The sequence below is a fragment of the Rhodnius prolixus genome, unplaced genomic scaffold (assembly GCF_049639745.1).
Source record: "Rhodnius prolixus isolate KJV_2025 unplaced genomic scaffold, Rpr scaffold_2, whole genome shotgun sequence".
Taxonomy (NCBI): Eukaryota; Metazoa; Arthropoda; class Insecta; order Hemiptera; family Reduviidae; genus Rhodnius; species Rhodnius prolixus.
This window is the reverse complement of record NW_027411592.1, coordinates 629,400-653,178: the sequence shown is the minus strand read 5'-3', so window position 1 is coordinate 653,178 and position 23,779 is coordinate 629,400. Positions and strand designations below refer to the sequence as shown.

Sequence of the window (23,779 nt, the reverse complement as noted above, 5' to 3'; positions counted from 1 at the left end):
CTTCCAGTTATCGGATACCCTCCTCACTGCCTTGTAAAATAATGAATTGATTTAACTTTTGGGCAGAAGGTTAAGAAAGCTGATCTTGCGAGAATTCTTTTATAAGTTTTCGTAAATACTGTATTAAATCACATTACTTACAATACAATGCTGCAAAGTAAAATTAAAACGATAATTATTAAAAATGTATAAACTATAATATTAACTGAACATCCAAAATTATACAATAGCAAAGTCTAATTTATCAATGTATTTGCTTTTGATTAAAAAAATTTCTAAACAAATTAAATTTCCTTAGTACAATGATAATAGTATAGAGCTAATTTACAAAAAAAATTGTTTATGCTAACAGTTATGACAACTTGATTGCTCAAGAAGCAATAAAAGACAAGAAGCAACGTACACAAGTATTAAACGAAATTACAACAGTTGCTCTTTTTAAAATCTATCGTCAATCGTATTTACAATGTCACATATTTAGACTTCAACATTTAATATAATTACTGACAGAAGATTTTCCTTTAGAAAAGGAAACTTACATTTACAGAACAGGTAGTGTGACTGCAGTGAAACATTTCCGTATCTATATTCTGACTTAATTGTAAAAAATACCTAAATAATAGTCATGAAATATCACATATTCGTGAGACAGTGCCAGCCAATTGTACTCTACAGCATATGAATTAGCTAGAGAATTTCTAACTCTGGAATTCTTCCTTATTCCTACCGGATACTATCCTTTTCTTAATATATCCATAACGAACTATTGAACCTTTCCAGGGACCTAGTACATAAGACAATTTTTACATTCCTGACATAAGGTTATCTTTTTAAAAAACATACACAAAGCAAAACTGTAAAACCGGAAATATTGTCGGAAATTAAAATTTGTAAATTACCAGACCTTTCTGCGCAGACTAGATCATATGCTTACTTTCACTTACACCTCGTACGGGTGTCATAATTTGCAAAAGTGGCATACCGCAAAGAAAGGTTTCGAGGTTCCTCTAAAGGCGAACCAATTTTTAGCGCATGGTTTATATGGTATGTAACAGAATTTTCTAAGACGGTTTGAGCCAGAGAAAAGATATCATAAAGGTCTATCATTTTTTTTTTTAACTTTTCACTAGAAAAAAAGGTTTTAGGACCAAATTCAATTCGGTTAGATGAAAGATGAAATTTCACTGAATCAAATTATTTTTTTTAGCTTGTACTTGAGTAGGGAACGTGTGATTAGCATAAAAGCACAAAAATTGGATGAAGGAATGTTCGCAGTTCGCAGGCTGAAGTGTGGCTGCCAGAGTGGTGGACAGCTTACACCAACTAGTTAATTGAACGCGCAGTAATATCCAGTGTTACAAGAAAATAGTAATTGCTGCAGTCGTGTATGCACCAGATTTTGTAAATGATTTCTCAGAGACTCTTCTTAAGGGTAAGTAAGTCGATGGAATAAAATACTATAAAAGTAAACATCACTGGTTCATCCAACAACATAACCTATCTGCTAGTTGAATTCTCAAAGAAGCTATGTGGTTTAAAAAGAAAGATATCTCTAGCCAGTAGGGCTCAATTTTATGAGCGTTTGTCGAGTTTGTGAGAAACGCAAGAAATTCTCATTTCATTCAGCTTATGTTCGGGATTTCCTATCAGATTGGATCTGGTCATCGGAGAAACATTAAGCGGTTAAAGATCGAGTCTGGTAATTTAAACTCACGCTGGTATCGCTCTTGTTTTTCATTCAACCCCTCCCATAGAATAAATGAGGCCTAAGAGCTGCGACGAGTTTTTAAACCGTTCGGTTTAAACTAGAGTGTCAAACCCGCCACAGAAACACCATGTATGCGGAAAATTAACTCAACTCATTCTCTTTACAATCATATGTGCACATTATTTTTGCAGTTCTCTGTAACAGTTTTTTAGTATTTTATTTCCTCATACTGCACTAGCCAGAAAAGGTATTGAAATCAAAGATTATAGATTTTGAGATTTGGAAAAGTGGGGTTTTTACAAATTTGGTAGAGTATGGAGGAATCCACCGTAACTCAACAGCTACAATGTTGATACTCGATACTTCGGTATGCCAAAATGACGTTCTAGTTGAAATCGTTCAACCGGAAATACCACAGTTTTCTCGAAAAATATATTAAGGGTAGTTCTGGGAAAAGGGAAGGGTAAATTCTCTTTGTGGTACCATTTTTCTGCCATGAACAATTCCATCTCTTGTATGTAATGAAAAATTATGTTGCCATCTTTTAAATTGTGCACAGATAATCTCCAAACTAATTTTGGACTATAATCACTTCCGTTATCAAATTTATTTCCTATTTATATTTTTCAGCTTTTCAAGATTTCCTTGAAAATGGCGCCAAAACTTTTCTTTGAACTTTGAGCACTATGTACATTACCTAAATGTTCGTCTGTAAGGAGCCTTACACATTTAATTTACTATCCCCGAAATACCGAAATTGCTGCCATGAACTGCAGCGAGTGATTACTACTTATGATTCGCTGTTAGTACCCCTTGAAGACACTACAACAGCCTCATTCGAATTTAATTAAATCGATTGTTTGGAAGGGACATTATGGAGTCTGTTCCATCAGGCAATTGGTGATCAGTCGCCAATTTATTTATTTATTGCGCTGCGATCCTGTACTGGTTTGAATTTTGGTAATTTTAATTACACAAATACATTTAATTACTTTGGGCATGTCCAAAAATTTTACGATTATTTTGAATCCTTCCTAGATCAAACAAATGAAGTGGCCTACTGTGTATGTCCCAAACTGTAGGTAAATGGATACAGTTTTGATGGAACAGCCGACAAAAAATTGGAAATCAGATTGAATTCAGATGGAACTCCGAACTCTTATTGTCGGCACCGTATCACGAACCAGTGAAAGTTCTGGTGGAACAAACGTTAAATTGAAAAACTATTCACAGCCTTAAAAAAAAATTGTTCTTTTTAAAGATTTGACAGGTTTAAGTAAACTGGCCACTAGATTTCTTTAGTTAGGTCAATTTTTTGGGAAAACCTATTTCGGAGATGAGTGCCCAGGAATATCCACTAGGACTAGTATTTAGTAAGTATTTTACTCACCACAAGGACGGAGTGACTGGTAACTCGCACAGTTTGTCTTTTTTTTTCTATGTATTTACTTTGCGTCAAACATAACAGATTTCAGTTTTAAGGAAAGACATCAACATCATTTAAAATTGTTCAGTAGAACTCCGTGCCCTCTAGGCTACTAATATCGAGTAGCCAACACTGTCCATGTGTGACGCCTTTTATAAATCCTACCTTTTCGTGTACAAGTTAGTGCAGGAAGTCGCTGGTTCGTAGATCCTAGAAGAGGTTCAGCTGCAATATATTCTCCTCGCTTCAAACGAACTGGACCCCTGGAAGGGCCGGCCAAGAAGATTTCTTCTTCAATGGCTGCCGCATGAGGATGGCCTGCTGCTGCAGCTGAAACAGTTTAATTGCGATTGTTCCACAAATGCAACCACTCTCTAGGATAATAAAAGAGGCTATTGTGTACACTCATACAACTTTCTCTCGCTGCAAACATTTATATTCCAAATTTTACCAACTTTCCTTAAAAACCAAGCAAAAGAAAACCCCTAGGAAATAAGTTGGTGAGATAAAGGTTTCTCGCTACGATTAATAACAGGGACTGTCAGGAACTCTACCTTCCTCCTCTACGAGGAAATCTCTTCTCTCCTCCGGAAAACCAAAATTTTATTCCAAATATATATATATGAAGAGGTAGTGAACCCAATTTAGTGTTAGCCGGATAGGATTTCTAGGATCTCACGAAAAAACCTTCAGGAAATCGCATTTCTAAGCAAGCTTTTTTTTTAAAAAAAAAAAAAAACTCGGAACATTTGGTTTCGAGCAGTCTAGTACTTCTGGTTGACCAAAATTTTATTAAATCGTCTAACCAAAATGTATAATTTGATTTTTTTGTGGTTTTCCAATTTTGAATTAAGCCGACCACATACGACTCAATCATAAATGGATTGAAATAGCTTTTGCGGGCTTATATGTCTACAAAACGTGACATACTGGTGAATAATCAGTTCGAGCATTTGGCAAACTGCAATGACAGCACTTACTGACAGGAAGAGAGGGTAATTAGAACGTGAGAATGTAACAGATTAAACCAGAGAAACCTTAACGCCTAAATACCTATGTGCTGCTGAGGTTGTTGGTGGGCTCCTCTTTCCACTTGCTGTGGTTCCGACCTTTTGTTGGTTTCCAGAGTAAAAAAAGGTAACTTTATGGTGAACCCAGTCATCACAATTACTATCAGTAGTAGAAATATTAGGAAAAAAATTGGGTTGAACAGCAATTGAAGTGGTTGGACAACCCATCGAATCAACCAATTTTGTGATCCTGAAAAGTAATAAAATCAACATTAAGAAATACCACGCATTTATAAAATATAAAATTCTATATTGTTTTGGATTTACGATTACAACTTACCATAAAAGTTTGCTACCATGTGACCACTCTTTTCGCCAAGAATTGGTAAAAAGTGGAATACACTACCGAGAGTTTCCACTACAACTTCGCCAAAGTTTATGTTGAACATTGGATGGTTCTGTGTCAGCAAGTCGTCCTGTTTGTTCGACCCGTATACTGCAATCAAATACTAAGTGGTAAAATCAAAAGAAAAACTTTAATTATTTAAAATAAAACATTAAAAATCTGATATGAACATACACGACTTTCTATTACAACAAAACTTAGGGCTAAATCTTATTCATTTGCTTTAAACTCCGACTAGCATTTTCTAGAATATGAAACGTACAGTAAACTAAAATATTGCATTAGAGGAACTTCTAAAATTATTGCTTCCATGGACCTTCCAAGAGCTGATGCTCCAGAAACGAAGAAAACTTGGAAAAGTCCTTGCACAAGTTCGCAATTCGATCTAGTGATTTCCTACAAATTAAATTTTTTGAAACGAATTCAATCCCGTTCACAATAAAATTACGTCAATAGAAAATAGAATTTCTACCCCCCCCCCATTCAATTTTCTCTAGACAAATTATTAAAATAGATAATTCTAGTATAGATATGTAGACAAAATTTATAGGAAATCGTAGTAGTAACTTTTTTAAAAATTTCAAAGAACTGAACAAAATATATTCTCTAAAGCGGTACTTCGGGCTGAAAGTGGCACTGATAAGACCCTGTCACCTTCTATACATTTTGGTGCGCCAAAATTTTTATTTATTAATTTTCAAGTAATAATTCAAGTATAGGGATTTTAATCCCTAAGTTAATGTTAAGGCCCGATAGGGATAAGCAAACGAAATGTTAAGTTTTATCTTCTGAAGGTCTTCCGTTTTTTACTAAAGCTTACTCGTGCAATCTCTTACAGGCCATTCTTTTCGAACTGGAGGATATAACTCAGCAAAGAAAATTTTTACTCCAACACAATACATCGTCTTGCTTAGAAATAAGTAGCAGAAAAAAGTAATAAACGAGTGATAAATTATCTTTAAAAAAGACGTTAAAAGAATGGTATATTTACACTGAATAGATTCCCACCATGATGGAATTTTCAGATCTGTTCCTAGTGATTTTAAAATCTTCTGCTTTTCTATCTGAAATTTATATGAAATGGAAAATTTATTTCTTTGGAGACACATTCTCTTAGAAGATGGGTGGTTACACCTTTGTATCCTTATAAAGATATCATACAAATGAATTAAATTGGAAAGTAATAAAAACAAATATATGTAAAAAAAAAGTAAGACTCAAAAATGCGAAAATAAATAATATAAACTAAAACAAAATTAGTACATAATCATACTTTCAACTAGGCATGGAATGCAAAACATCTTGAATCGTAAAATATTAATAAAATGGTCTAGCAAATGCATTGTTTCATGTTAGCAAATTTTTCAAAATTTCTATTTTTATAACAAATAAATGTTTTGTGAGTTTTATTGAACTTTGACACAAACTTATTGATAACTAAATGTACATAATACGGACAGCTGTTAGAAAATTGTCCTAAGCACTTTTCTTATTCCAAGAGTGTCTTCCTGGCTGGAAGTACATAAGTGGTTAACTAACCACTCTTACTAGAGCCGTGTAGTGTTTGCTGCCTACGGAAGTGACACATCCCGATGGACAAATAAACCTACTAACAGGAATTCTAGGAATCTCATTAATGTTTTACCCTATAAAAGTTTAAGACCACCCAGTTTTAAGTCAAAAATTTGCAAAAATGTATTATTAATATTAGTCAAATACACTCTAATGTAAGTTAATACGGTTACAAACTCGTCTCTTACATAACAATTTAAAAATATTTAGTGTATGATACGAACGGATTTTAGTGGGTATTGAATCAGGGTTTGCTTGGTGATTAGATTAAGGTAAATTCGGAACGAAATAAATACTTAGCAATCCTACATATTTTTCAACATCTAGACGTTGAAGCTTTCGTTTTCCCTATCTCGTTAAAAAATTGTTAAGTTACCAGCCGAAAGTGATGTAGCAAAAATGAATTTATTGTAAATTAAACTTACTGCATCAAATTAAAATAAAATGCATTATTTTTGTTTAATATTATTATTTACTTCCAAATTTGTATAAACAAATATATGTTCATGTACAGATTTTTTTTTTGACCAACTTTTACCTTAAACACTTAACGTTTTAGTAGACTTCTTTATCCAATATGATTTGAGAGAATAATTTCTTCTAAATTTTGTTTATAATGTTTTGCACATGTTTGATTACAGTTTCTTTCAGAGAATATCATTATGTTGAAGCAAATGAAAGATGGTAAAAACTAGCGTAAAAGTTGTGCCAATAAAATCAGCATCATCTTTATCCCATTAAAATTGCATCAATTAAAACTTACATTGTAGGCTTTAAATAGATTCCACACCAACGCACAACAGAAATTCATCACAACTACTACCCAGCAGGCTTTAAAAATAGATCCACTTTTTAAAAGTATCCAAAGTCCAGCAATCAACATGCCTCCAACAATAGAAACAAAGATGAACTGTAACAAAAGGAAAACAAAGCGTCTAAATAGAATATTCCAGTACAATTAAATGAATTTACAAGAAAGAACTTTAGCATACAGACTCAAAATTAATAAAAAATAAACAGTTACCAGGGTATTATCTTGCTGCGGACCTGTAGATTCTTCTGTCGTTACAGTAACTTCAGGTACTTCAAACAAAGAAGAAAATGCCTGATCAAAATCAGACCAAGAAAATGTTTCATACGTTTCTGAAGAGGCGTAAGCGTGAAGAATTTCCAAATTTTTAGATGTGAAGTACAAAGTAATCATAACGATTCTTTTATCAGCTTCAGGCAGTCGGTAATTCTGCAAAAGACAATGTTTGTCAATAATTTATTCTAGAGCAGTCATTATGGCCAGCATAAGTGAACTTGTCAAATAATTTAAGCTTCAGTTTTTATATATTATATTTTAAGGTTTTTGAGAAGAGGCTAATGAAAAAAAACAAAGATTAGCTTGCAACCCTACTGATTAAAACAATTCAAAATAACAACCAAAGTTAAAGAAACATCAAATTGAAGATATTTTCATATCGATGACGATTGATTCCTTGCCTTCATGGTTGTCTTCAATAACAACTTATTTATCATTCTCTTAAGATACGAATCACACGCTGATTGCACCTGTGGTGGGCAAATAGAAGTAGCATTTTGTAACACACTTTTCGATTCATCAGCTGCCACTTCCTTTTCTGGTGGTAAGTTTTCTGACTTATAAGGCACCTTAGTTTCAGGAAAAAGATCTCCAACTTTACGAGAATGATGAAGATCTGATGGATTTATCCAATCCGCCGGAAGATCAAAACAAGAAACACAACCAATCAGTAAAATTAACAAATACATTTTGTCCATAATTTTTGCAGAAACTGAATAAGTAATAGTTAACTACAACATAACTCAATACATGTTGTAAAAGTCTATTAAATTAACAATTAAGTTGCGTATCTTGCTTCTCCAATGTGAAAATCTGTAACCTACTTTAACTTGAACAGCTTGAACACAGTAAATTGGAATGTGGCGCTCTATGTTAGCGGTGCGTAGTGTTACTAAACTGGAAACCGGGTTCTCGTCCGTCAAACAAGTTACAGGTACTTCGGAATTGAGAAACATAGTATTGCACATCGTCAATTACTGCGTTTAGCCCGGCAGTGTACAAAATCTCTGCAAAATTAACTGTTAACAGAAAAATTCTGACGTTTTTTAACAAATAAATAAAATTATAATACCTTACGTAAGTAACTAATAAAATAAATTAATTATAACTAAATACATAATATATTTAAAATTGGGGCTTAAAACCGTTGGAACACCCTAAATTGCGAAGTCCCACGCTTGTTTGCCTCGAGGAGACACTTTTTCATTTTCAAAGACACTAGATGCGCCTTTTTCTAAATGCGTGAACCTCTGTCCTCCGCGATTTTCCTGTTCAGTCAGGGCTCAATATTTCATTTATCTCTGAAATCTTCTATTCTGTAATGCAATCACCAGTTTTCCAAACTTTATTATTGTTACAAATCTCGCACACAATCAAAATGCAAGGAAAAACTAACACTTAGAACATCTTTAGGTAAGTATATTTGGTCAGGTTTTGACGAGAATACGGCAAGGGCGCCGTACATAATCGCCTATGCTGTTTAACGTTTCATTGAAAATGATGCAGTGGCAAGAACAAAGGGTTTCGTAAAAATAAAATAATGTTTGAGAGAAACTTGGAATAACGAACAGCAATTAACTGGTGCAAGATTATGTACTGACTTCTCTCACTTGAATGGCTGTTTTAATTATCCTTCAATTTATTTATTTTTATTATTCTTCAATTAGCGCTTGTACAAATACTTTGTATACAACATAAATAATTTTAACCGTTCTCCATTAAATTTTAACATTTAATCAGGAAGTTATAGAGAACTTTACAATACTTAGCGGGAATTATAGACACCATTCCCTGAATAAATGAGAGCAGTGCCTAGGAACTTTGTCCTGATTCAAAATGAAATTTTCTTTTATACTGAGTTTTCCTACACCTTTCTTTAAATTCATTTTCAGTGAATCACTGTACAATTTACTATCAATTATTTTTTTAATAGTATTGAGATTAAAGAAATAATGATCTCATTTCTGCAATATCGTATGAAGCTATTTACCTTGGTGATTAAATAAATTGGTTATTTCGTGATAGAAGAGCACAAGTTTGTTAAGAGGGTCTATTTACTTTATCCCTGCAACCTCAAGTTTATTATAAATGTAATTAGAGGGAGCAAGTCTCTATAGGGAGTGTAAATGTGTGTCAAAAACAATGCAACATGAAGTGTAACATTGAACTGTTTATTATTTTACAGCACTGCAAATAAAATTTTACTGGCAAGAAATAGTATAGTATGTAAATAAACACATTGACTTTTCCAACAATTAGGATAATAAAAGAATTTTTACAATACTGAAGACTGATGGTTATCTTTTAACAAAATTGATAGCCTCAGCTACTATTCAAAGGATAGAATATTACGTGAGAGTTTTAAAGTAAGATTAAAATATCAAAGCCTAGACAGACTTTGGAGAGCAGAGAAGATTTAAGTGCATTTTACTTACAAAACACGGGAAATTGATTGACTCATGAGTAACTGATTATTTTGCTAGAGTTCGCCTTCCCAGTTATATTTTTTCTGAGATCAGCGTCATCAAACATCTTTTTTGACATTCTACTTCTGGTACATTAGTTCTATCTCAGGACACTATTTTTTCTGCACTTGTACAACTTTAACTTTTTCACAGTTTCTATTTTTGCTAATTTCCTAAAAATTGGTTTAGTTAAGTGATTTGCGGCTTGCAGGGACGTAATACCAATCCACCAGATTTTTTTTCAATTTTTTTTTTTCTGCCATTCCTTCATTCTGCTTTCGATGTACGATACGTTCACCCATCTAAGCGTATAAATTAAATTTGGACTTTTCTATAAATAGAATCTTTTTTCACATATCATAGTCTTTTAGGGATTTCTCCAAGAGATACTCTTTAGCGATTTAACCTTGTTTTCTTTCATCTGAGATTTTTTCTTCTATATTCTTTCAAGAAAATTTCCTCTACGAACTCGTCGATTTTTTTCTGTATGATCCATTTCAATATTTTTCTAGTACTTACGTTAAGTTTGGAGCACTTTATTGAGATTTCCGTATAAAGTAATTTTGCTAAATATTCATTTAACACTATGTTGGATATATTTATTTTTTGTACTTCTTTTCTGGAGATACTACAGCGCCATAGTACTTGCGCACCAACCGCTACCTCTATTATTAAAGCACACTCACTACGAAAATTGTTTGGATTGAATATGTTATTAGCTAATCATTCATTTCACCTGGCAGCTGGCAACCAGAACTTTTACGGTTGAAGGCCTTCAACCAACAACTAATAAAGAGGAGTTACTTTTGTGACCGAACTAAAAAGTTTTACAGCTGCTCAACATGGATTATATGACCTTCTCCAATTTCTTAATAAACAGCTAATTCCAATGAATGTGTAATGGGTGGTTAACAGAGCGGATTTCGCTAGGATGGAGGAATCTCGTTCAGATCTTCGTCACCAAACAGGTTTATTAAATCTAGAACAAGTCACATAATTTAAGATATTAAATTGATCTTCTGCCAATATTTACATTAGAGAATGTGTTTTAGATGATGAAGTTTCCGAAACTTCATTCTTCTTCTTAAATGGCGCTACAACTCATGAAGAGTCTTGGCCTCCTCAAGACGTGCCCGCCAGGCGTCTCTGTCCTGCGCAGCCGCCCTCCAGTTACGGAATCCTAGCATTGCCAAAGCATCTCTTGCCACACAGTCCTGCCATCGCGTTCTTGGTCTGCCTACCCTTCTGGGACCTTTTACACTACCATCCATAATTTTTTGGGTATTTCTTCATCCCCCATCCTTGCCACGTGCCTGCTCATCGCAGTCTTCCGAGTTTTACAATTTTGACGATATCCGGCTCCTCGAACAAAGCATATACCTCCCGGTTTTTCCTGATCCGCCAGTTCTGTCCATCACGTACAGGGCCATAAATTCTACGGAGAACCATCCGCTCGAATACCGCCAAGGACTTCTCACCTACTTTTGACATGGTCCATGCTTCGGAGCCGTACATAAGCACTGGCCGGATCAACGTCTTATACATTTGAATTTTCGTGCTGCGGGAGATAAGCTTGCTTTTAATGTACTTTACTAAACCAAAATAGCACCTATTTGCGGCCATAATTCTTCTTTTAACTTCCAGGCTCTCTTGATTTTCACTACTAACTAGGAACCCTAGATAGCCAAACTCATTAACTGTCTCGAATTTGTAGTGCGCAATCGTCAGCTGCTGTTCCTGGTTGGTAGAGCTATATCCCGTGCGCATATATTTGGTCACCGAAACTTCATTAGCTTCGTAAATAAGATTCATTGATCTTAAAAAAAAAAAAAAAAAAATTATACCGGACTACAAGAACTGTATATATTTAAAATGAAATAAAAATTACAAAGATTGTCATAATCATTTGGTCAATGCTTACTTCTTCCTAGCCTCCACGTCTGTCGGAGCCAATTAAAAAATTAATATTATTTAATTTACTCCACATCAAAAATGAAGAACAAGTGAGGACAAATTTTCGTTACATTTTGCTAACTTTTTCCATTAATTTCATTACATTATCTTTTGATACATCATTTTCCCATCTGCAGCAAATATATTGTGATCAATAAATAACATATATTTTGAATTAGCAAGTAAACTGATTCTTTAAATAACTTACCGTCCATCTTTTTTAAAATAAGAGCCAACAATAAAGGCATCAGCTTGCGAATAGCATTCAACATTGTCAACCGTGATACCAGATCCAATGAGAACTGGTAGATTTGTAGCTTCTTTGACTTCTAAAACATTTAACAGATCAACTTTAATCACTGGTTTTTTATTATGAAATGGTGAAAATTAGTTATCAAAATTCGACCTATTTTGAAGATTCTTTCTTCTACCCCCCCTATTAAGAGAAGTATTGTAATCCTGAAAACAATTTTACGAAGAAAATCACTGACTACCACAAAATGTATTCAGCAAAATACTACTTCTCGAACGAATTTTTCAATTTTATTTACATATCTAATTGCTAGTAGTATTACATATGTAAAATAGCCGTTCATTACACTTGCTTGACATTTTGGAGGTAAGCACATCTCTTTCTCAGAAATGCTTAAGTCTTAAAGTAAAATAACACTTCTAGTTAGCTGAATTTGTCTAGAAATTTATAAATAGGCCATCATGACAACAAAATCGTTTCAAATTTGAATTTTCTGCGATTTTCTGTTTTTTACTTATGTTCATACACACACAGCAATCAATAAAAAAGTCTTTTTCGGACTTAGGGGACTTAGCATTGGTTATTTCCGGTAAAAACTAAAAAAGAAAAGCTGCACGATCACTAGTAGAGAAAATTAAGTAAAACAAAACTGATGGATTCATCTTAGGAGAAGGTTGAAAATATGAAGTCTATCGAGAATTCAAAGTTCTATAAAATGATCAATACTCACTTTCCAAATCTGAGGTGCTGGCAGGTTGGCCCGTACGTGTCCCGGTGAGTACTAGGCCATCACTAAGGAAGAACTCAGCCGCTTTGGCTACATCAGATATCGTCAAATCACTGGTGATTGTGTGTGAACTAAAAGAGTGTTATACATACATTACCTTAGCTCGTGGAACATATACAAAACAACAGAGATGAAATTTGACCTTGAATAAAATTCCTCTGAGGATGTTTGATACTCAGACATACCGGGAGAGATGGCAATGATTGAGCGGACCAGTTCCTCAAACTCCAGCAACTAATTTTCTAGAAGCAATTTTGTCAGAAAGAAAGGAAATTGGAGAAGAACAGAGGTGTCAAGAAACAACAAGAAGAGCTGCAGACATAACAACTACTAAAAGAAGGCTTTTATGAATAGGGTTACGTTCGGAAGAAAAACATCTGCCTTAGCGAATAGTTAGGCTTCACTGTTCAGCCAGAACGGTTTGAGAATTTTATATTACAAACGCGAGTTAAATTTGTTAATATTCTGCATTTGAAGAAAACTTCACAACTACTGTACAGATCGGATTTAGTCATTTTTTAGGATTTTCTTGAAATTGTCGCAAATATTTTCCATAAACCTTGAACACTAGTTGCTTAAATGAAAATCTACAACTTTTACTTGAAAAATTTCCCAGGAAAATTGGGAAAAATGCACTTTAAGCATGAAAAAAAAGAAGGTAAAACTCTTACCAATGCTTTTTTTTAATGTCAGTGAATATTAGAACATTTTCAGCATTCAAATATTTTCTGTAGCGCAACAAGTGGCCAGCATTTGCATCCATGAAGCCTTCATCTGCAATGTGGCTATAAATAAATCCCTCGGCTCTTACAAATTGATAATCACAAATTTTTGCTACGGCTAAGGCTTCTATATTGCCGCCTGCAAGAATCTAAAATTATTTTTTTACAAATATGAACATAATCAAATAATAAGTTAAAAAAAAAAAGATGTAAACTGTTGTTTGAAATTATAACTTCATCTCTAAATTTTAATAATCCCGGTATACGGGTGTAAAGCTTGAGAAGACACTTATTTATTTATTTACAATAAGGGCAACCACCCAGTTACAATGAAACATAATTTAAAGTAATTTTAACTAACATGTAATTTATAGAATATAATATATATTAATAGTACAAGAATAGTAAAAAGAAAAACAATTGATTTTAGGCTTTTTGAGGAATACAATAAATTGAAAGATATAGTTAAACTGAAGTACTTTACTTAATTAATAAATTTTAATGATTATTGATTGGAATGTAATTTTCCTTATTGACTAATCATTGTAAAATCAGTTATTTAAAAAACGTTTCAGTTCGATCATGTTAGTGTTGAATAAATCAAAGTCAGAGGGTAAATGATTAACTTGATCCGTATTTCTTGATAATGAACTGAATTTACGATAATTTGAACTAAAACAAATTTATTTGTATTTAAAAAAATATTAAATGTTAAACACTTATTCGAACCAAAGATGTAAAAGAAAACTTTTTCAAAATTTTAATTTTCACCAATCCAACTTTGGGAGTTTTTCAAGAGTAGTAGCCAACTAATACAACCGTGGATAGATAAAAAAACAACTAAATAAGGGGCAAGTTGAATGTTACAAGAATAATGCTGAAAAAGATGAAAGATACTTTGTTTATCTCAGCCTCTAACCCATTATGCTGTTTACTTTCAATTTATTGCCAGCCAACTTCGAAGTGTTCATTTTCAAAATTAACCCACTGTTATGGCGAAATGTTCAATATATAGGCGCCACGGTAGCCGAGCGGTGAGAGGCGAGACCTGTAAAGCTAATATGTATTTTGGTACTGGGTTCGATTCACGGTCATAGGCCTTGCTTTCTATTTAATGGTTAATAAAAGAAATTTATAGTAAAGTATGTTTGCTGTATGGAGTTACCTCCGTCCATGACACACCTAATGGTAGTTGGACGTTAAGCCCGCCTGAAAAAATAGGTCATTACTTTACTTTTACTTTGTTCAATATCTTGCAAAATCTCTCCTCTTTTCGAACCGAGGAAAGAAGTGCGAAATAAGAATTTGCACAAACTACACTACAAACAACGACACTGCTAAAAAATAATCAGGTATCGGATACAGAAGTAAAAATCAGTATTGTTTTCATATTCGAAACCAAGATCAAATATCGAATCCAATGTCAAAATAAATCTATGGCTTTGCTGGCCTCGCGTCTAACCCTCAGTTATCACGGCCTTATACAATAATAATAACTAAACAAAAATAAATATAAATGGACATTTAAGCAACTAAAAAAATTATAGAAAAGCCTAAAAATACCTGCAAGCCGCATGGAATACGACTATCAAGTGTTCTCTTAATTTCCCAGCACACTTTTGTCAAGGTAGCTGTCACTTCTGGTCCAAAATATTTAGATTGAACATAAGGAATATCGTGCATATTCTCTACCATAATGCCACCCTAAAATATAAATATATTCCGTAAAATAAAAAACTTTGACATAAAAATGAATAAAATTTTTCATCTTTTAAATGCTTACAACTTGGCAAATTTTGTACAGTTCTGCTTCTTCACAAGCTTTATCGACGAGACGGTCAATGCTTCCTTCAAACTTTGGAGAACCTGGAAAAAACAGTTGAAGCAGTAATTAAAGAGATATAAATTTTAGTAGATTAGTAGTTTTAGTAGATTTTGTAGCCTGGCGGATTGGTTAGGCGAAAATAAAACTTTATTTTCATTCACCGACAATTCCTTTGTGTATTCAATTATTTTCAATGATTTAAATCTGCAAAGATATCGCTGAGTTCAAATAGACAGAGATCAGCTTGTGACTCTCAAGCCGGCGTTCACGGGTTCTGCCCCTACAAGTTTTATCGATTGTAAGAGGAAACATTCACAGTTCACAAACAGACAAGTCAGAAGATACACCAATCTTATAGAATGTCAAGTATTATATTGTTAATAAGCCCTGAAGATACCTAGTTCCTAGGTCGAAAGCTCGGCACAATAAAAAATCATGACTGAAATTGGTAATATTTTTCATCCTTATTTGATTCAAGAGTGCGAGAGAGACTTATTTGTTGTGTCCACCATAACTCCAAAACGAAAATTCGCTGAGATTCTTTAAACTTTTCTATATTAATTGCAAATTCTTATACAACTTTTGCAGTCATCAAAGCGATATGTCCACTTCCTGCCAACCTGCATGCCATCCTCACAGAACCAATATTCGAAACGTATCTGGCTATTTTCCAATTCATTACCAAAAACAAAATCAAACTTTGAAAATAAAAATAAAAACATAAAACATAACAGCAACTAAAACAAAAATAACAATAGTACTCATAGCACATCCCATTAAATAATACATTAGTACATCCCTGGCTAATCTGCACAGACAGGAAGCCAACAAACAAACAAACAAATATACAACTTTTGCTTAAAACATTGTTCCAAGAAAATTCAAATATGGGCACTAATAATAAGCTAAACATTCGGCTAGACAAGAGAGGGCGCGTGCGCGAGTGAAAGTTTGAAAATGAATGTTAACAGTTCAGTTAGTTATCGAAGTCACCGCCCATTACGAGGTGGTTATAAAGTTGTTCCATAATACTATTTTTAATTTGTTTTAGTTGAATTAGTTATTGAAAGGTGGATTCAAATAGATTTTATTAATTATTCTATTAATTCCTTAATAATTATTCATAAAATTTACATGTTCCACTTACCTGGAAGAGCACCGACGTGGATCATGCCTATGATTCTGTTGTTAAACAGTGCTTTTAGTTTGTTCATTACGAGTGAAAAAGTCGCAGAGGAAGCTCTTGATTTATAAATGTTTGCTAGTGAGTGGAGAGTAGTGATGTTTACAAGAAAAGTTATCGTGACAGCACGTGCCACATGGTGCCAGTGGGGAGTGTACTACCTACAGCCCCCTGGAACCGGTCTTCTCAAGTATGTATTGATTTATTAAAACTTTTTTTTTAAATATTTGAATAAAATGATTTATATAAAAAATTCCTGAATACAACCTCTGAAATTATATAAAATTAATATTTTAGCGTATTGTTCATCTGTTTTAGTGACTGATTCATTAATCCTAAAGAAAGTATGACTTGAATTGGCCATAATCTTTCTTTTATTTGGTATAATTAATATTTTATATGTTTAACCAGAACTCTAAATTACTTATTGCATTTTTTATAAGGCGTAAAGTATTTACATTTAAACTTGATTTAAGAGAGATTCTTAGATTTAATTGGTTAACTAGCTGGCCGAGATAACGTACTTTACTATAGTTCGGGCGATTCACATTAGGTGTTAGTGATGGGCAGAACGAGTCCGCGTTTGGAGTCGTTGGATTTGAATCAGTTCCAGGGTTGGAATCGATTCCAACAACTCGTTCACTGATTCCAGTCTGTACTTACCCTATGCATTAGTACAAATGTCACGCATTGTAATTAAATAAATAATTAAAAGTTAGCTTTTCCAGTTAATAACAAAACTATATTTCTTTAACACACATTAAGTAGTTCCCTAATTCCCAATTGATCTGATAAATATAAAATTAACAACGTAACCAAATATTAACAAAAATAGGCTAGTCAAATATAAAAATTAAAGCAACTGCAGTTTTGTCGTTATCTAGCTTGACCACCGGAGTTAACTTGATTCAAGAAGAAAAACGCAAATGGGTAGGAAATTATTCCCATAAAAAAAAATTATAACCCTTCAAACAAAATGATAATTACTCATAAAGAAAGAAATATTTATTTACTATGAATTGAATATCAAGCTTTTAAAATATCTTATTATTTTACAAAAAGAAAAAGCTGTGTGCCAAATCTTTAACTTAGCGGCTGGACGCTCTTTCTCTTATCTTCATTGGCGAAAGTTAAATCGGGTACATGTCATGACGACGATTAAAGTAATACTGAGCTAAAAAATAGTATTACCTAACTGCTTTACTTACTGCTGTATCCCTCCCACTCTATTACCTATTTCACAAACATTCGTCGATTGGAAGTAGGTTTTAGTTAAATATTTGTTTCATTTGAAAACAAAAAACATTATAACGCTTTCTCAAGATGTTTTTAAGTTTTAAAAATTTGTTTTTGTCCATTACTCTTGTAAAATACGAAGAATTTTAAATAAAATATAATATACAAACACAAATGATCTAGAATGCAGGTGGAGTCAGTCGTCGTTGTCATGGTGATGGAACCGTTTAACGACTCCGGTTCCAGCTCCAGCATTTTCTATTGGCTAGATTCAGTGAACGAAAAAATGGAACGAGTCCGGTTTCAAAAGGATTTAAATCACTCCGGATTTGACTCCACCAATTCCAGTGGATTTAACCAATGAAATTGCTGGTTTTAACCAGTGGGAGGGATACAGCAGTAAGTAATCCAGTTAGGTAATACTATTTTTTAGCTCAGTATTACTTTGATCGTCGTATTAACATGTTCACGATTTAACTTTCGCCAATGAAGATAAAAGAAAGAGCGTCCAGCCGCTAAGTTAAAGATTAAGCACACAGTATTTTCTATATGTAAAATAAAATATTAAATAATAAGTAAAGTAACTACAGCATTGCTTTTTAATTAATGAGATGGGTGTGCCTGGTGTTTCTTTGCAAGGTTCGCTATATTGGGTACGAAATTATTTTTCCTTCGACTCCCTGTCTTAGATCGACCCCTACTTTTGTTTAGAAATTAACAAAATAATAAAATGAATATTATTTTAGAATTGATATTCTAAAAAAACCTTCGAACTTATTTTATTCTTCAAGCATCAGTATTTAAGCTCGCCAGGTTTTGTATTTTGGTGTGGATTCCTCTTACAAGTTGGAATGTGTCAGTGAACTTCTACATAGTAGCCTTAAGTCAGTTTTATTTTAGTGTAAACGACTACAGTATTAATTATTTTCATTTTAATTTGCCTCAATTTTTTGGGGCGGGGCGGAATCACTTTTTTTTAAAATAGGGATTTGAATCAACTCGTTCCACCATCGGACTCGTTCCAGTGGAACGAGTCCGCTCTAATAGCCCATCACTATTAGGTGTGTTTCAGGCATATCAGGTGAATGGTATTCAATTGATTCGTTCGTTTAGATTGCTACAGTAACCTCCAACCACTACTTGTAAAGTTATAAAATCTTTCTTTTGATTTACACATACAATTTTCATTAAAAATTATTATATGAATGTTATAAGATATCAATATATATAAAACAATCTGCTACTGATAAAAGTCTAATCACTAGTTTACGTTATAAAAAAAAATTAATAAGGAATTTGATAATAGTGAGAAAATATAACTGCTTGCCAAATAAAATATCTAGCCAGTAGTTTACGAGATATTTGAATTTAAAGTTTTCACTCTGTAAAACGGGAACAAACTTTAACTCTAAATATCACTTTTTCTGCTCGATAGATTTTTACTAAATTATACACAATTATAGAGAATAGTTGCCTACATATACAAATAATATTTAAAGAAAATCTATCGAGTAGTTTACGAGATATTTGAATTTAAAGTTTTCACTCTGTAAAATGGGAGCAAAGTTCAACTCTAAATATCTCGTTTTCTGCTCGATAGATTTTTACTAAATTTTACACAATTATAGAGAATAGTTGCCTACATATACAAATAATATTTAAAGAAAATCTATCGAGTAGTTTACGAGATATTTGAATTTAAAGTTTTCACTCTGTAAAATGGGAGCAAAGTTCAACTCTAAATATCTCGTTTTCTGCTCGATAGATTTTTACTAAATTTTACACAATTATAGAGAATAGTTGCCTACATATACAAATAAAATATAAACAATATCTATCGAGTAGTTTACGAGATATTTGAATTTAAAGTTTTCACTCTGTAAAACAGGAGCAAAATTTAACTATAATTATCTCGTTTTCTGCACGATAGATTTTTACTAAATTTTACACAATTATAGAGAATAGTTACCTACATATACAAATAAAATATAAACAAAATCTATAGAGTAGTTTACGAGATATTTGAATTTAAAGTTTTCACTCTGTAAAACGGGAGCAAACTTCAACTCTAAATATCTCGTTTTCTGCTCGATAGATTTTTACTAAATTTTACACAATTATAGAGAATAGTTGCCTACATATACAAATAAAATATAAACAATATCTATCGAGTAGTTTACGAGATATTTGAATTTAAATTTTTCACTCTGTAAAACAGGAGCAAACTTTAACTATAATTATCTCGTTTTCTGCTCGATAGATTTTTACTAAATTTTACACAATTATAGAGAATAGTTACCTACATATACAAATAAAATATAAACAAAATCTATAGAGTAGTTTACGAGATATTTGAATTTAAAGTTTTCACTCTGTAAAACGGGAGCAAACTTCAACTCTAAATATCTCGTTTTCTGCTCGATAGATTTTTACTAAATTTTACACAATTATAGAGAATAGTTGCCTACATATACAAATAAAATATAAACAAAATCTTTAGAGTAGTTTACGAGATATTTGAATTTAAAGTTTTCACTCTGTAAAACGGGAACAAACTTTAACTCTAAATATCTCTTTTTCTGCTCGATAGATTTTTACTAAATTATACACAATTATAGAGAATAGTTGCCTACATATACAAATAATATTTAAAGAAAATCTATCGAGCAGTTTACGAGATATTTGAATTTAAAGTTTTCACTCTGTAAAATGGGAGCAAAGTTCAACTCTAAATATCTCGTTTTCTGCTCGATAGATTTTTACTAAATTTTACACAATTATAGAGAATAGTTGCTTACATATACAAATAATATTTAAAGAAAATCTATCGAGTAGTTTACGAGATATTTGAATTTAAAGTTTTCACTCTGTAAAATGGGAGCAAAGTTCAACTCTAAATATCTCGTTTTCTGCTCGATAGATTTTTACTAAATTTTACACAATTATAGAGAATAGTTGCCTACATATACAAATAAAATATAAACAATATCTATCGAGTAGTTTACGAGATATTTGAATTTAAATTTTTCACTCTGTAAAACAGGAGCAAACTTTAACTATAATTATCTCGTTTTCTGCTCGATAGATTTTTACTAAATTTTACACAATTATAGAGAATAGTTACCTACATATACAAATAAAATATAAACAAAATCTATAGAGTAGTTTACGAGATATTTGAATTTAAAGTTTTCACTCTGTAAAACGGGAGCAAACTTCAACTCTAAATATCTCGTTTTCTGCTCGATAGATTTTTACTAAATTTTACACAATTATAGAGAATAGTTACCTACATATACAAATAAAATATAAACAAAATCTATAGAGTAGTTTACGAGATATTTGAATTTAAAGTTTTCACTCTGTAAAACGGGAGCAAACTTCAACTCTAAATATCTCGTTTTCTGCTCGATAGATTTTTACTAAATTTTACACAATTATAGAGAATAGTTGCCTACATATACAAATAAAATATAAACAATATCTATCGAGTAGTTTACGAGATATTTGAATTTAAAGTTTTCACTCTGTAAAACGGGAACAAACTTTAACTCTAAATATCTCTTTTTCTGCTCGATAGATTTTTACTAAATTATACACAATTATAGAGAATAGTTGCCTACATATACAAATAAAATATAAACAATATCTATCGAGTAGTTTACGAGATATTTGAATTTAATGTTTTCACTCTGTAAAACAGGAGCAAACTTTAACTATAATTATCTCGTTTTCTGCTCGATAGATTTTTACTAAATTTTACACAATTATAGAGAATAGTTACCTACATATACAAATAAAATATAAACAAAATCTTTAGAGTAGTTTACGAGATATTTGAATTTAAAGTTTTCACTCTGTAAAACGGGAGCAAACTTTAACTCTAAATATCTCGTTTTTTGCTCGATAGATTTTTACTAAATTTTACACAATTATAGAGAATAGTTGCCTACATATACAAATAAAATATAAACAAAATCTATAGAGTAGTTTACGAGATATTTGAATTTAAAGTTTTCACTCTGTAAAACGGGAGCAAACTTCAACTCTAAATATCTCGTTTTCTGCTCGATAGATTTTTACTAAATTTTACACAATTATAGAGAATAGTTGCCTACATATACAAATAAAATATAAACAAAATCTATAGAGTAGTTTACGAGATATTTGAATTTAAAGTTTTCACTCTGTAAAACGGGAGCAAACTTTAACTATAAATATCTCGTTTTCTGCTCAATAGATTTTTACTAAATTTTACACAATTATAGAGAATAGTTGCCTACATATTCAAATAAAATATAAACAAAATCTATCAAGTAGTTTACGAGATATTTGAATTTAAAGTATTCACTCTGTAAAACGGGAGCAAACTTTAACTATAAATATCTCGTTTTCTGCTCGATAGATTTTTACTAAATATTACACAATTATAGAGAATAGTTGCCTACATATACAAATAAAATATAAACAAAATCTATCGAGTAGATTACGAGATATTTGAATTTAAGTTTTCATTCTGTAAAACGGGAGCAAACTTTAACTATGAATATCTCGTTTTCTGCGCGATAGATTTTTTCTAAATTCTACACATTTATAGAGAATAGTTGCCTACATATACAAATAAAATATAAACAAAATCTATCGAGTAGTTTACGAGATATTTGAATTTAAAGTTTTCACTCTGTAAAACGGGAGCAAACTTTAACTATAAATATCTCGTTTTCTGTTCGATAGATTTTTACTAAATTTTACACAATTATAGAGAATAGTTGCCTACATATACAAATAAAATATAAACAAAATCTATCGAGCAGTTTACGAGATATTTGAATTTAAAGTTTTCACTCTGTAAAACGGGAGCAAACTTTAACTATAAATATCTCGTTTTCTGCTCAATAGATTTTTACTAAATTTTACACAATTATAGAGAAAAGTTGCCTACATATACAAATAAAATATAAACAAAATCTATCGAGTAGTTTACGAGATATTTGAATTTAAAGTTTTCACTCTGTAAAATGGGAGCAAAGTTCAACTCTAAATATCTCGTTTTCTGCTCGATAGATTTTTACTAAATTTTACACAATTATAGAGAATAGTTGCTTACATATACAAATAATATTTAAAGAAAATCTATCGAGTAGTTTACGAGATATTTGAATTTAAAGTTTTCACTCTGTAAAATGGGAGCAAAGTTCAACTCTAAATATCTCGTTTTCTGCTCGATAGATTTTTACTAAATTTTACACAATTATAGAGAATAGTTGCCTACATATACAAATAAAATATAAACAATATCTATCGAGTAGTTTACGAGATATTTGAATTTAATGTTTTCACTCTGTAAAACAGGAGCAAACTTTAACTATAATTATCTCGTTTTCTGCTCGATAGATTTTTACTAAATTTTACACAATTATAGAGAATAGTTACCTACATATACAAATAAAATATAAACAAAATCTTTAGAGTAGTTTACGAGATATTTGAATTTAAAGTTTTCACTCTGTAAAACGGGAGCAAACTTTAACTCTAAATATCTCGTTTTTTGCTCGATAGATTTTTACTAAATTTTACACAATTATAGAGAATAGTTGCCTACATATACAAATAAAATATAAACAATATCTATCGAGTAGTTTACAAGATATTTGAATTTAAAGTTTTCACTCTGTAAAACGGGAACAAACTTTAACTCTAAATATCTCTTTTTCTGCTCGATAGATTTTTACTAAATTATACACAATTATAGAGAATAGTTGCCTACATATACAAATAATATTTAAAGAAAATCTATCGAGTAGTTTACGAGATATTTGAATTTAAAGTTTTCACTCTGTAAAATGGGAGCAAAGTTCAACTCTAAATATCTCGTTTTCTGCTCGATAGATTTTTACTAAATTTTACACAATTATAGAGAATAGTTGCCTACATATACAAATAAAATATAAACAAAATCTTTAGAGTAGTTTACGAGATATTTGAATTTAAAGTTTTCACTCTGTAAAACGGGAGCAAACTTTAACTCTAAATATCTCGTTTTCTGCTCGATAGATTTTTACTAAATTTTACAAAATTATAGAGAATAGTTGCCTACATATACAAATAAAATATAAACAATATCTATCGAGTAGTTTACGAGATAT

At 31.7% G+C, this 23,779-nt stretch overlaps 3 protein-coding genes across 9 annotated transcripts in view; 1 reads left to right on the top strand and 2 right to left on the bottom strand.

Moving 5' to 3' along the window:
• Positions 1 to 623: 623 nt before the first annotated feature.
• Positions 624 to 8,192, bottom strand: LOC141448657 (uncharacterized). 2 transcript variants are annotated; one of them, XM_074117161.1, is made up of 8 exons: positions 8,034 to 8,192; positions 7,147 to 7,362; positions 6,886 to 7,032; positions 5,542 to 5,614; positions 4,485 to 4,640; positions 4,188 to 4,394; positions 3,300 to 3,464; positions 624 to 784 (listed from the first exon to the last, which is right to left on the bottom strand). In XM_074117161.1, exons 1-8 carry the CDS (start codon positions 8,175 to 8,177, stop codon positions 699 to 701), a joined length of 1,194 nt encoding a protein of 397 aa, XP_073973262.1. In that variant the 5' UTR covers positions 8,178 to 8,192; the 3' UTR covers positions 624 to 698. The 2 variants fall into 2 exon arrangements, with proteins under 2 accessions (XP_073973262.1, XP_073973261.1); XM_074117160.1 differs by having other exon boundaries at positions 7,611 to 8,048.
• Positions 8,146 to 23,779, top strand: part of LOC141448671 (uncharacterized) — a 142,200-nt gene continuing 126,566 nt past the window's right edge. Inside the window, exon 1 of one of the 3 annotated variants that reach the window (XR_012455198.1) lies at positions 8,146 to 8,286. Coding sequence is in view for 2 of the 3 variants with exons in the window: in XM_074117189.1 (XP_073973290.1) it covers positions 16,469 to 16,587 (119 nt within the window). In the remaining variant the exon portion in view is untranslated. Of the gene's footprint in view, positions 8,287 to 16,436; positions 16,588 to 23,779 lie in introns of those variants that run through there. The other 2 variants (XM_074117189.1, XM_074117188.1) reach the window with 2 other exon arrangements.
• On the bottom strand, positions 9,360 to 16,495 carry LOC141448663 (uncharacterized protein F13E9.13, mitochondrial). Of its 4 annotated transcripts, none has more exons than XR_012455195.1 (8): positions 16,362 to 16,495; positions 15,173 to 15,255; positions 14,953 to 15,093; positions 13,339 to 13,538; positions 12,611 to 12,738; positions 11,836 to 11,956; positions 11,596 to 11,758; positions 9,360 to 11,490 (listed from the first exon to the last, which is right to left on the bottom strand). XR_012455195.1 is itself a non-coding variant. In XM_074117171.1 (7 exons), the coding sequence occupies exons 1-7, from the start codon at positions 16,426 to 16,428 to the stop codon at positions 11,695 to 11,697; spliced, it is 804 nt and encodes a 267-aa protein (XP_073973272.1). In that variant the 5' UTR covers positions 16,429 to 16,495; the 3' UTR covers positions 11,524 to 11,694. The 4 variants fall into 4 exon arrangements, 1 of the variants encoding a protein (XP_073973272.1); XR_012455196.1 differs by lacking the exon at positions 16,362 to 16,495 and adding an exon at positions 15,612 to 16,169; XR_012455197.1 differs by lacking the exon at positions 16,362 to 16,495 and adding an exon at positions 15,376 to 15,592.

What these genes read in the sequence shown, in the direction of transcription:
- LOC141448657 (XM_074117160.1), bottom strand. Translation starts at nt 7,907, where the DNA reads ATGGACAAAATGTATTTGTTAATTTTACTGATTGGTTGTGTTTCTTGT. An exon ending in ATGGTGGGAATCTATTCAGT is followed by an intron (nt 4,641 to 5,541) that starts GTAAATATACCA and finishes ATTTGATTGCAG; the next exon opens with TATACGGGTCGAACAAACAG. An exon ending in CATGGTAGCAAACTTTTATG is followed by an intron (nt 4,395 to 4,484) that starts GTAAGTTGTAAT and finishes ATTACTTTTCAG; the next exon opens with GATCACAAAATTGGTTGATT.
- LOC141448663 (XM_074117171.1), bottom strand. Translation starts at nt 16,428, where the DNA reads ATGAACAAACTAAAAGCACTGTTTAACAACAGAATCATAGGCATGATC. An exon ending in TGTACAAAATTTGCCAAGTT is followed by an intron (nt 15,094 to 15,172) that starts GTAAGCATTTAA and finishes TTTATATTTTAG; the next exon opens with GGTGGCATTATGGTAGAGAA. An exon ending in GTATTCCATGCGGCTTGCAG is followed by an intron (nt 13,539 to 14,952) that starts GTATTTTTAGGC and finishes AAATAATTTTAG; the next exon opens with ATTCTTGCAGGCGGCAATAT.